The sequence below is a fragment of the Pollicipes pollicipes genome, unplaced genomic scaffold (assembly GCF_011947565.3).
Source record: "Pollicipes pollicipes isolate AB1234 unplaced genomic scaffold, Ppol_2.1 Scaffold_3087;HRSCAF=3621_pilon_pilon_pilon, whole genome shotgun sequence".
Lineage (NCBI taxonomy): Eukaryota > Metazoa > Arthropoda > Thecostraca > Pollicipedomorpha > Pollicipedidae > Pollicipes > Pollicipes pollicipes.
The window spans coordinates 9,618,194-9,631,218 of record NW_023596225.1 but is presented as its reverse complement, the minus strand read 5'-3'; the positions used below and the strand labels follow the sequence as shown (position 1 = coordinate 9,631,218).

The window sequence follows — 13,025 nt, the reverse complement described above, 5'->3', positions numbered from 1 at the left end:
AAATGTCCTGTAATATACCAATTTATAATGGACAGATAAGTATCAAGTAGTAGGAATTAGTGCATGAAAATTGATTTAAAAAATTTCAAAGAGGTATATGTTAAGGTTTCTGGTAAAGTTTGCATACTTAATCCAAAATGCTGTTGAGTTTTGTTGACCCTGGCGGGTCTGCCATGCATTAATTATTTACTACAGCCGTATACGAACCCTGGCATTTGCTTCACGGTGTTTGGCTGGGTGTCTGTTGTATTGTAGAGGTTGTGGTTTTGGTTCGGGGTTGTCATGAAACTGGCTGTGGCCCTGACTAGCTGATCGTAAAGACTTCTATAAACCTGGATTGTTGGGTGGTAGTCAGCGAGTTGAAGTACGGGGTGAGATAAACAATGGTGAAATGTTCTCAGCATAGTCTCACTGTGGAACGTGGTGTCGGAGATGATGTTTGTTTCTCATTTTGGGAGGATTAATTTTGAAGGTGCCAAAAGCGAGTACTTAATATTTTGCTGGTGCTGTATGCTTCCTATTGTACCTTGGTCAATTTATCAATGATGTTAATGTAAAATGTAAACAATGCAATAAGGGTAGTAAAGCAACAAGTGAATCTATCCATTTAACATGCACATAGAAGTAGGAACATTTAAAAAAGTGTGGGGGCTAAGCTCAGGACATACACCAGGAACTTTTTCAGTGTAGGTGTTCTTTCACACCTAACATTAGAAAAAATCATTGTACACCATTTGTTGTGTTTAAGGCCAAACATATCGTAAGTAATCTCAAAACAGGCAGAATCATGCTCTTACCTTCAAATTTTACACATTGTTCCCCTCCCTGGCACGGGAGGCCTTCTTACCCGAGCAGTTAGTCCCGGATCAACACAGGAACCCTCACTGACGCAAAAACATGCCTGATCACCAAGGTGGTCCAACAGTTGTCACATAGACACGAGTTCTGTGTTTTTTGGTGTTTTTCAGAGATTTGAGGACTCTGAGCATAGATTGTAGATGAAATGCAGTCCTAAATTTTCATTGACATGGCTAATCTATGTTTATCTTAAAGTGTTCAAAATTCAGTCAGAATTGATTGCTGACAACAACAACAAAAATGTAATATGGTATTGAACATGCATACTCGTAAATCATAGCAACAATAGCCTGGGCGCCCAGCGTCGCAGTCTCCATAGGCCGTGTTGCGTCGGCCCGTGGCTGTGATACTATATGACGACCAATAGGCAAATGGAAGAGATGGCGCATCTTGAGGAAAATGGCTGGTGACTTAGCTAAATCAGTATGTATGTTTAAATGTGGGAAAGTAAGCTAAACACAGCCTTAATCTGATAAGTGTTTGGGGGGGAGGGCATTGCCTCCCTGGCCTTCACTTTTTCTACACCCATGAACATGAACATGCCATGTATGTAACCATTAAGCAAACATTGTGCATGGGGGCACCCAAAGCATAACAGTATATCCCAATTATCTGAATTTGGATATGCTGGACACTATGCTACAAGTCTACATCTAAACCTAACCATGCATTTCCAACTGTACTCCTACAGCCAAACCTGCACCTCCTTTGAAACCTAAACCTAAACCATAACACAAAACTAGTGGCAGTATCACCATGTGGTATGCCAAGACTTAACAGTCTTATTTTTGTACAAGAGCAATGTCCTTACAAAATGAATGACAAACAATGGTAGTTTTGTGTCAGTCCCAGTCTGTTTAATGGCAGGTGTCTGGGTGGAGTGCACACAAAGGTACTTGGTTCTCAGTCCTGATTGCATCATGGTTGCATACCTGTACCCTTTAGATTGGCATGTCTCTCCTGTGATCTGTTTTATGTGTATGATTTTGATTACAGGCCTGCTGTAAGCTGTATATCAAGGCCACACAATATTGCTGTTCACAGTGGGTAGCAGCTGGTGTCTTAAATAGGACAGGCTCCCTGCTGTCGCCATGATCCTGCTCAGCACTCTGAGAGGTGCAGCTGCACCAACCAGGGCAGCCCTGGCTAGAGGCAGTCTTCAGCATAGTAAGTGGCAAGTGCACAGGACATGTAGAGTGTCCATGTTTCAGCTGTGTTGGAGCCTCCTGAATGCTAGTACTGGAAGAAATTCAAGTTTTCACTCTCCAGTCAATATGAATGAGTCAATGCTTAATTTGGCCAGAATGTTGGATGATTGGGAGGAGCAGTCTGCTTCCCAACTTACTGCCTCATCTTTGTTGTTTTCTTCAATGCATTCTCCCCCCCCCCCCCCCCACACACTATGCTTATGTAAATGGTAAATCATCAGCATCTGCAGGCTCACCAAATGCTGATAAGCTGATGTTCAAATCCATAAGTTCATCAGAACCTGCTGTGTAAGCAGCATGGCACATGAGTGTTAATATTGGGGGTGGATATTTGACCCCCCCCCCCACACTCTCCTTCAGCACGCCAGATGAGCGATCACCGCACGATGAACATCACGGCGTCGCGCTTCCAATGGAACAAGTTCAAGGACATGCTGCACCTGTACGTGGTCGGCACGGCCGTGCCGCTGCTGGGCGGCATCTTCCTGTTGAACGTGTTCGTGGGGCCGGCCACGCTGTCCGAGCTGCCGGAGGACAGGACCCCCGAGGAGTACGAATACCACAAGTCGCCCATTACGCGCTTCCTGGTGCGCTACTTCTGCGCCGGCAGGCAGATGGAGTATGAGAAGGGTATGCAGTACCTCTGGGAAGTGGAGCACAAGCGGCAGCTCAGGTGAGCGTGGCGGACGGAGGGGAGGGGCGGGGCCGTGAGGGTCGACGCCGCTGGCGCGGTGGGTGTGGGGGGGGGGAGGGGGAGGCGTTGCGGTCGTCTCCTGACACGCGCCGCAACCACTGCTGTTCTTCCGGCCAAGGGGCGTGAGGGTCGACGCCGCTGGCGCGGCGGGTTTGGGGGAGTGGGAGGCGTTGCGGTCGTCTCCTGACACGCGCCGCAACCGCCGCTGGTCCTCCGGCGGTGATTTGTGGGTGGGGCTGACGAAACAGAAGGTTGTAGACTCCCTGTACATGTTTCTGTCCTCCGCTGATCAACGCAGGCTACTTATAATGTGGTCAGGGGTGTCATTTTCTTAAATAGGTGGGGAAGGGGGCCATGTAGATAAGGTTGACCTAACATTCTCCCAAAACCCGATTTCTTCCTGCATTTCGGCCACTTTAATTTACGTCCCTGATATTAAACTGAAACCGAAATATTTCATTCATTCTAAAATTGTTTTTTTATTTGGACGAATGTATTTCCATCTCAAGGCCATGTCAGGCTGCATTCTTTCAAGCTTGGGATGTGGTGTAAATCAAAGAAAAGCATGTCAGTGGTTGGATCACATCCCTTGTGACGTTATGAAAACACGTTAGGTATTTGCAGCCTGGCCAGGCATATGAAGGATTTGGCATGACAGAAAATTACGGGCTCACAGGATGCTATCGGGTCGAAAAAGCGCATGACAGTATTAGTGATGTGTTTAGGTACCAAGTGTACCGAACGAGCTTGTCAACTTTGCTTTGGTTTGGTGTTCCTGTTTTGCTCGTATGCATTAAGGGTCCCAGAAGAGGGTTGATGAAGCTTAATCAGCATTTGGAGGGGAGGGGTTAGGCCCCTTCCCCCGAAAGTGTATCAAGTGACGCCTCGAAATGTGGTAAACAACGAATGAATGTATTGTCTCCTTTAAACCCGTCTTGTCTCCGAGCTTTTTAACGATATTTGGTTAAATCAAACAGAAATATTGTAATTATCGGGATAGGCGATATACTTATGCTACTGGATTCAACGAAACCTGTGCGCATGTTTCCAATTCTTCTGCCCCAAAATCGTTGTTTGGCAAAACCTCGCGTGACACCTCTCCGGGGGATCCTGCGCGTTCCCACGCCGGTCGTCGGCGGCTGCCGGCCGGTCCTGGCGCCGCCGCTGACAATGGCCCGTCCGCAGGAAAATCGAGGCGCGCGTGCGCGAGCTGATGTCGGAGCGGGGCGACTACAAGGCCTGGTACTTCGCGCCGGACGCCACCAGGAAGTACCAGCGCATCGTGCGCAAGGAGACCGAGGAGCTGTACGAGAGGCGACCCGCCTAGACCACGAGCGGTGCTGTACAGACAGCCGCGCGGGCTGTAGCCGAGGTGGTGCGTGTTTTGATGCAATATATGAGGGATGCGGTGAGCGGTGCCGGCGTGTGTAAGTGGTGTGGGTGGCGACAGTTTGGTACCTTGGCTGTGACGCTGAACTACCGGCGCTCAAAACTACGCTCTAGTCTAGCCTGCGCCTTATCTTCCGCTTCAAGATATACGCGAGTCCGCCCGTCCCTCCCATGGCGGCGCGCCGCTGAGGCGCCAGGCGGGGTTTCCGGCGCAGTGAACCGATTGTGGGCGGTGGGATAGGAACTCCAAACCGGCGGCAAGGCCGCACCATCTGCTGGTGGGCGGGAAGGCATCGTGGTCATGGCCGTGTGGTCCGGGACAATCCGAGTAATAGTTCAAGGGTTCTCCAAATGCACGCATGGTATCCAGGCGACTGGTGCAAAATAACGCCCTGCGAATGCCCCTCGAACGTCTCGCAACCTGGACCGCCTCACCAGACATCGCTGTCTGAGGAAGCTGCAAATTCCATCATATCACATGTATTTTGTGAGTCTCAAACACCAGCACTGTGACATCTAGATCGAACGTCATATCGGTGTGCGCCTGGTGAGGCGGCAGCTGCCTCCGAAACACTGGGAAGCGGGTTCGTGAACCAACGCTTCCAGGGAGCGAGTGCTGGGAACGTACAGATCAAAACAAGAACACCAGACTTGTGCGAACGCTGCCACCTCGCCTCCTGCGCCGCCGCCAGAGGGGTTGCCTAGAGTCGAACACGGCGGCCGCAGGACACGGGTGTGGTCACTGCCGCCAGGGCGAGCTGAACGGGCATGCCCCCGTCACGAGACAGGCCCGTCTGGGGTCCGCCGCGCGTCGGTCACCGGGGTGACGACAGCTGGTCGGCGCAGAGGCCGAGGAACGTTCGAAGGGTGCGGTTGTACCTGCCCGATTGTCACAGTGGGTCGTGGGACGCGCGAAAGACGAGGAGTGGGTGCGAGCGCGAGGGTGGAGCCCTGGCGCGCCGGGCCTGGCGGTGACGGCGGGAGATCGGGCATCGCCCAGTGGGGCGGGCTGCCTGAGCCGGCTCCCCGGGCGCCGAATAGCAGATACAGCCAACGCATGAACAGCTCAGAGGAATGTCCACGGTATGGCAGCGTGGATAAACGCTGCAGTGAACGACGACATAGACAAGCGGTAAAATGGCCTCACAAGTGTGCAGAGCAGCAAAGTAATACGGCTTCTGCCGCGGCGAAAACAATGGCGACATGTCATGATGGCACATCAAATGTCACACCTGAACACACTAGGCATACGAACACTGGTGCCCCTGGTCCGACGCAAACAGCGTCTCTACACACGCTAAACATCGGTGCCGAAAACAACAAACAGCACACCTCCAGCGTCTCATCGTCCCGGTGGCTTCGTTGTGCCTTCGAGCGCACCAGCAGCAGACGCTATTTTGTCGTCACTTTGATGAGGGTTCTAAGGTAAATAACCAGCCCGAAAGACGAAACCGTAAGCAATCGGCGGCGATCGAGATGCACGAACAGCCACTGGGTACCAGCGCCGCCTAGCAGCCCTGCAGTACGTCAACGCCGTTTGGTCGACTTCTTGGCCTCTGCCGAACTTCTGCGCGACCCCATCTCACCCGGGCCGTGACAGAGCGTGAGACCCGCCGAACTGAACGCGAGTGTACGCTCCCTTCCCTACCTCAGGTGGTGGACGTGTGGGGGCCGGCAGCTCCACTCCGCTTGAACGCGAGTGTACGCTCCCATCCCTACCTCAGGTAGTGGACGTGTGGGGGCCGGCCGCTCCACTCCGCTTGAACGCGAGTGTACGCTCCCATCCCTACCTCAGGTGGTGGACGTGTGGGGGCCGGCCGCTCCACTCCGCTTGAACGCGAGTGTACGCTCTCACTCCTACCTCAGGTGGTGGACTGTGGGGGCCGGCCGCTCCACGCCGCGCCCCAGCCGCTACCGACGGCGGCAGGAGGACGGAGGGGAGGCGGCGACGGGTCGGCCGGCGCCCGGCCGCGCGCACGCTCTGCAGACGGCGACGGGTCGGCCGGACGCCGGCCGCGCGCACGCTCTGCAGACGGCGACGGGTCGGCCGGCGCCCGGCCGCGCGCACGCTCTGTAGACAGCGACGGGTCGGCCGGACGCCGGCCGCGCGCACGCTCTGCAGACGGCGGCGGGTCGGCCGGACGCCGGCCGCCGGCCGCGCGCGGCACCATCCCGTGCGCACGCTCACCGGGCGGACACGTGACAGTCCAAGAGGCGTGGCGGCCGCTCGCTCGCCGCGGCGGCATTGACTAGAGGGGTGGACGCCCGCGGTCGGCGGCTTCACACGTAGAACAGCCGGACCTGCGACGTGGACACCAGCAGGTCGTCGTCGAAGAACTGGGTCTCGATGATGACATTGCCGCTGTGGACGGGGACGGCCAACGTCACTAGTCGATGACCCCAGCAGCGGCCTTCGAGTATCCCAGCGCCATTGGCGGCAGGCATCGATTCAGTCGCAGAAATGCACGGGTGGTGGGTACTTCAGCCAACTTGTAAGAACACCTTCGGTTGATTTATCTGCGGTGGGCGCTAATGTTATGTATCCTTACGCAGTTCAAAGACACGTATTGGGATTAGCGACAAGTATGTCAAATGTGCCTCCCACACGCATACATTCGTGGCCGAAAGCAATAGGACTGCAAGCCCATACATTTCACAACATTAACATGATACTGCACTTCGCGCCCCAGTGCTTCAAGTTCAAAATCATTTGAGATCACTGAGGACACGAACCATGTCACGAGAAGCAACTGTGAGAACACCCCAGTCTAATGCGGCGGCCGGCGACCTGACGAGGAAACTCACTTGAGAACGTTGGCGGGCATCATCTGACTCTCGGGCGCTGCTTCAATCACGCTCTGCCACGTGTTGGTGGAGTTGGGGATTACGTAGCCGAAGTCGAACGACCACTCCTCTAAGCAGCGGCCCTGTAGGGTGGGGAGGAGATGGCACGTGACACCATAACGAATTTCAGGAACTATTCTGGGGTCAACGACTGCCGCACAGGACGTGGCTAGTCTAAACGCCAGGCATCTGTGCAGTTCCCGAGATTTTCAGGTCGCAACACTGCAGCTGGCATCGAAACGAAACAGCCAGGTATGTTCATGTAAGGTGCATGAACGGTTTCAGCGTGCACATATCGTGTTCGCTAGTTATGGCAGTGAGCACATTGCGGCCTACCAACTGCGATGGCAAGACTTAACTGAGTATGTATCTCTTACGCCATCTGTCCACAGTATATAATACAGTCAACAAAAAGGTAGCACGAACAACACCAAATGACGTGAACCTCTACGGATATCAAAATGCATCGTGCAGTTAATAGCCGTATATTCCGGGTCAAACATCCCACAGCCAGCCACCAATTGGCATCGCTCCGCGGCCGTTGCACCCGGGGTCAGCGGCGGCCGCGGGCGCCGGCGCACCTTGAAGAGGACCCGCTGCTCCAGCCGGAACTTCTCCATGGGTTCGGCCGAGGTGAAGTTGATCTCGCGCGAGATGGCGCGGCACTTGAGGATGGACTTGGGCACGCGCGCCTCGTGCTCCACCTCCGGCAGCGAACTGGCGGATCGCACACGGTGGGCGTCAGCCGTTGCCGCCAGCTGACCCTCCCCCCACCCTTATTCCGTATTGATTCCTACTGATGGGAAGCTACATTACAGTCATCGGTTATTCAATACGCCACAATAACATACAAATTGGCGTCCTGTAAAATGACATTGATGGTGCCTACAGCTTTCTGCCTTTGGATGGTTTGTTATGTCCCAACTCTGCAGCGGTTATGCAACCATTGATAAAAAACCAGACCAGCGTAAGTCGGGGGTCGGTGTCCACTAACAACCATATGCCACACCTCCACTGCACTGACCGGCGCCTGCTCAGCTCATCACCCATACAATTACACACATAACAGCTTAGCAAGGTAATGTAACGTAACGATACGTAACGCAAGCTCAACACAATAGGTCTGCCGACATTGATAAGTAGATACATGTACTCCATCCCTACACATCGCGCAATGAACGTCACAAACCACATTCCCAAAGACAACTAACTTGGTTGGCCGAAACCACATATGGTGACAAAGGCAGCTTCAACTTTGGCTTCGAGAAGCCTCAGTTTTCCTGCAGTGGCTGCCAGTACGGCTCCTACTTTTGAGACATTTTACACAGCTGGAATCAGCTTCGCCTTCGGCTGCATGCCATTTGAAACGATTTGCTTCGGTTTCAGCTTTGAACATATTTGAATGATAACTCTGGCTTGGCATCAGGCGGTCTTGAACAGCTGGCTTCAAGTATTGATATTTCCACTGCTGGGTTTGGCTTTTTCGTAGTGATCTTTTCGCTGCAGTTACGACTTAACTTCACAAAAATGGTGCCACCCATTTTGCCCCCCAACATACCACAACTTTTTGAGGCAGCAATGTATACATGGCTGAAACCCTCTCACCCCATCCCAACCAAAATAATGTGATGGCCATTTGGCCATTCTCAGGACCAGCTTACACCTGAAGATGGCCAGAAAGCTATCAAACAGGTTGTGTACATGCAAACATACAAAACAGGAGTGCTAGTCCTCAAGGCCTCCATCTGTGCACCTTGTCTAGCCATTTATATTTACATGATATTCACTGATCCCATATAGTTTTAGCAGATTCAAAAGTGGTCTTAGTTTGGCTGAACTTTATGCCCTAGTTCCGGCCTTGGTTTCAGACCCAGGAAATCAATTTCAAACAACTGATGACTTCAGCTTTGGCTAAGCATGTCCTTAGTTTGAAGCAGTTGACTTCAGCTTCAGCCTCACATGTGCTAAGTTTGAAGTTACTGGCAATCCAGTCACTGGCTTGGAATTCAGTTTCATGGTTACAACATTTTGTTTTGTCAAACTGAAAAGTCACTGGCTTTGGCTTTAACTTTGACTTCATTCTGTTGCCTTGGTTCAAGGTTCAGCTTCAAATGCAGGGGCCTGGCTTCACTCCAGTGCCTGGTCCAGACACTGGCTCAGGGTCACGGCACATGAAGATGCCATTGTTTGTTGAAAACAGCATGGGGAAAACAGCTCACATGCATAAAGCAAAACAAACAGGGATTTGGAGGTGCATGCGGATACTCACAGGTCTTCATTTCCTTGCCAAAGTATTTTGCCATCATCAGCATCTCTCAGATTCATCCAGTTACTGAGGGAAGTTAAGGTCTTATAGCACAAAACTGTACCAAAAATTAAAAAATAGATGCATCAGGCCATGCACCGAAACACATAAGGGTATAAAAAAGTGCATTCATACATGTTTCTGGAATTATCATATCCTTGAAATTGTCTTTCAGAACTGTTTTTGGCATAAGCCACTGAGAAGATAAGCAGTGTCTGGCATCTATTATTTCATCCCAAACAATTGATCTTGATAATAAGCAGCAATGCATTTGATACAGAATAAGTAATGAGTATTATACACAAAAGATCAGCCTGACTCAAGATGAATGCACTGCATCGAGCCTCCAACAGGCTGGGTAGTGCTTTTGACAATACATATCAACAAACAAGTGATTTAACATTCATCTCCCAATGCAAAATACATAATTGGCAGTGATAACATATGCCTTTAATGCAGCTTTATGAAATGTTAACAGATATAATAAGTCAGCAATAGTCATATCCACCAGCCAGTTAGAATAAGTGCATTAAGTCTGGTAAGCCCAACCCATCCAACTCAGCAACTCAAAACAGCCTTGCAAGGATACAGTTGAAATCCCCTGAGGATATCTTCTGCCTTTGATGGCATTGTGTTCTGAAAAAGAAAAATACATATGTCATCTAAGCTCCTTGACTTTGATGTGCATGTGTGCCAGTATGATGATGCAATGTTAATCATCTGGAAATCCTTTTAACCATAGGTGCATTACTACAAGATATTCAGTGCACTATTTTCTCATCTTGAGCTTGTCAGATAAAATCAAGACACAATTGCTATTGGCATTAAGGAAAAGGGGGCCTATCACCACAAAATCCATTGAAAGGCAACATCAATAGAAATGACATGGTGAGTTAACCAGTGGCAGATCCCAAATGGCTAATGGGCAGGTATTTCATTCACAATTAAACCAAAAGGTGATGCCATTTACAAGCAAAATTCACATAAGTTAAAATAAATCATACTGGTATTTGCCTCTTACACCAACACTTCATAGACTGAGGTACAAACAGGGAGAGACACACTGAGATACACAGTGAATGACACTTTTAAGACAAGGCTGGATAATTAATGGTCAATTTCAAGCATTTCATGATCAAGAAAAGGCAGGTAATAATGAAAGAGAAAATGGATGAAAATGATATTATGACCATTTTCCATTTCCATGCAGATAGGGTGCAGGATCAGTGCATCAATGTTACTTAGACATCTAGCCAGGGGATGGATTTTTGGGGTGGGCTGGTACCTAATCAGCTCCACAGAACTTTCAGCCACAAGTACCAACCACCAGCAATCACTCAAAACATCATCAAATGGCACTCAAGGTCCTCAAGCGTGTGCCCCCGGCCCTGTAGAAACTGTTTTCAATGAAGCCAACCTTTTTGCTTGCAAAAACGGTGCTTCTTTGAGCAGTGAATCGTGAACCGTTCCAAATCCCTCAACACAACCCGATATATGGACCGTACGCCCCCAGCACCGACAGGCGACCAATGCTTCTGCCGCTGTGTACTGCTTAACTTGGAGACAATCGATAGCAGCAAGTTGGCATCAGCTAAAGTACGGCCATAAAAATGCCTCACAGGTAAGGACACACTTTTCCTATTTTCAATTTACAGTTAACCTCATTATACACATTGCCAGTTGTTTTAATGCAGCGGAATGATTTTGAAGACAGTTAAGAACGTAAAGGCAATTAACCAGCACAGAGTTAAGGAACCATACAATGGGGAATCAAAACACTTGCTCAAAATGGAAAGGTGCCTTCTCTGCACTAGAATTTTGGCAGGGAATGTGACGCAGGATTTTCGATAGCGCAGTGGCATCAGTTGTGATTGCCCGTCGCATTGATCCCGGTCCCTGCTTTGGCTATTGGGCATTGATGTTGAATAAGTGGTGTTTGGTGCAAGCGGTTTCAATGTGATGTGGATTAGTTAAACGGCAAGAAGTGATTTGGAATGTTGGCTATCAGCTTTTGTGGACAGTTACAAATTTTCTTCACTGTCAATAATGATTAAATAATTTTGAGGAAAGTTGTGGTCAGGGTACCTGCTTGAAGGACTACTTGCAATATTACAGTGTTTGAAGCATACTAAATTCAACAAGGCATGGCGTTGCACCGAGCAACTGCATTGCCTGTCAGGGACACCTAGTTTACCACTGATTTTCGCTAATGCCGGCGCAGGCCTCGCGCTCAGTAAAACAGCCTGCATCAGTTAAATTCTGCAAGGAAATGATGTAGAATTATTACCAGCACATGCGCCAGACAGTTGTCAATTCCTCTAACACCTTTATATAGGTCTATATCCTATGCAATGTCACTGAATTGCGTTTCCCCTCACGTCTATCACTCGAATGCCCACAACCGGCCGTAAGTCGGCGGTGCAGCTGTCAGCTAATTGTAGTGTTCGCTAACACTCCCAGCTGATCGTTTGTGACGTCACGAAGTTACAAAATCACTCATGCTGGTGATAGTTTGCGCGTGTAAGGCTGGTAAGTCAATGATGGAATCTGGGCGATTCCCGTCACATGGCGGTCCCTTCCAGTCGAATGACAAATGATGACTGAAAGTTATGTGCTGTGAGGACAGGTCACTGGATCACTTTGCATGGTCTCTGAGATAATTGTGAAGTGAGGCCGGGTGGCAACGGCCGTGACTGATAGGACTAGGTCAGCATATAGACAGGACCGGGCGGGACGCGACAGGAAAGACCAAACCAGGTTAGACCTGGTGGTCAAGAGGAGACTGGGTGAATGAGACGAGACCGGGCGGACCTCACGGATTCAGACAGGATCAGACGGAACCAGGCGTAACCAGGAGGATTAGACGGGATCCAAGGGCACCATACATGACTGAAAGGAACTGGACGAAACGAATATGCAGAACGGGACCAGGTGGAACCGGACAAAATGTAATGGGGCCAGACGCAAGCGAATGGGATAAGACTAGATGCCACTGGAACGGATTGGACATGAAGGAATGGGACCGGACCAAACCAGAGGGGACAAAACGACCCGGCGAGGTCAGACATAGTCGAAGAGCATCGTAAATGACGGAAGGGAACCGGATGGGACAGAATGTGATCGCGCATACTTTGACAGAATCGGACCGGATCAGACAGAACCAGATGGAGCGTCATGAATTGAGACAGAACCGGGCGGAACCAGACCAGATAAGCTGAAACCGGGCAAGGCGAGACCAGACGGGATCGGATTGATCCCGAAGGAACCTGATCAGACCGTACGGTATCAAACGGGACCAGACAGGACTCGCCGAGGCAAGGTCCTCTGGTCGGCGCTGTGGGCCCCTGACCAACATATGGCCCATCATTTTTCAGGTACCTCAAGCAATACAAATCGTGTGTCCAGCCTTGTTCCTCCTCGGGAAATGGTCCCCCTGGGCTGAGACCGGCACGGAGCTAACTGTTGGATATCGGTAGTCTCTGGCCGCATTAGAGGCCCGCGTTCTCCTAGAGGATCTCAATCGATGCAAGGGTCCATCTGATCGACATTTGAAGTCACGGCCCCCAAATATGATCTTCAGCCAGCTCTTTGGGCCTTCAGCCTTTCCATCGGGCCTTTGATCGTCAGCTTCGGAGGATATTTTGGGACTCTGTTTAGACATCCTCGAACACTGGTCTGGTCGACTCGGGGCCCCTTGCCAAAACAAGGCCCCTGCTACCCACTGTGG

At 50.5% G+C, this 13,025-nt stretch overlaps 2 protein-coding genes across 2 annotated transcripts; one reads left to right on the top strand and one right to left on the bottom strand.

Moving 5' to 3' along the window:
* Positions 1 to 202: 202 nt before the first annotated feature.
* LOC119090673 (NADH dehydrogenase [ubiquinone] 1 beta subcomplex subunit 5, mitochondrial) lies at positions 203 to 4,179 on the top strand. The gene is made up of 4 exons (XM_037213518.1): positions 203 to 371; positions 1,903 to 2,025; positions 2,427 to 2,739; positions 3,946 to 4,179. Exons 2-4 carry the CDS (start codon positions 1,950 to 1,952, stop codon positions 4,085 to 4,087), a joined length of 531 nt encoding a protein of 176 aa, XP_037069413.1. The 5' UTR covers positions 203 to 371; positions 1,903 to 1,949; the 3' UTR covers positions 4,088 to 4,179.
* Positions 4,180 to 6,339: 2,160 nt separating this feature from the next.
* Positions 6,340 to 9,931, bottom strand: LOC119090403 (retinal rod rhodopsin-sensitive cGMP 3',5'-cyclic phosphodiesterase subunit delta). The gene is made up of 5 exons (XM_037213197.1): positions 9,888 to 9,931; positions 9,263 to 9,325; positions 7,575 to 7,710; positions 6,955 to 7,076; positions 6,340 to 6,511 (listed from the first exon to the last, which is right to left on the bottom strand). The coding sequence occupies exons 1-5, from the start codon at positions 9,926 to 9,928 to the stop codon at positions 6,430 to 6,432; spliced, it is 444 nt and encodes a 147-aa protein (XP_037069092.1). The 5' UTR covers positions 9,929 to 9,931; the 3' UTR covers positions 6,340 to 6,429.
* Between the last annotated feature and the right edge of the window lie 3,094 nt (positions 9,932 to 13,025).

Coding starts and splice junctions, on each gene's coding strand:
- LOC119090673 (XM_037213518.1), top strand. CDS start 1,950: ATGATCCTGCTCAGCACTCTGAGAGGTGCAGCTGCACCAACCAGGGCA. Junction 2,026..2,426: donor TAGAGGCAGTCTTCAGCATA/GTAAGTGGCAAG, acceptor ACTCTCCTTCAG/CACGCCAGATGAGCGATCAC. Junction 2,740..3,945: donor GAGCACAAGCGGCAGCTCAG/GTGAGCGTGGCG, acceptor GCCCGTCCGCAG/GAAAATCGAGGCGCGCGTGC.
- LOC119090403 (XM_037213197.1), bottom strand. CDS start 9,928: ATGCCATCAAAGGCAGAAGATATCCTCAGGGGATTTCAACT. Junction 7,077..7,574: donor AGCAGCGGGTCCTCTTCAAG/GTGCGCCGGCGC, acceptor CCCACCCTACAG/GGCCGCTGCTTAGAGGAGTG. Junction 6,512..6,954: donor ATGCCCGCCAACGTTCTCAA/GTGAGTTTCCTC, acceptor CCCCGTCCACAG/CGGCAATGTCATCATCGAGA.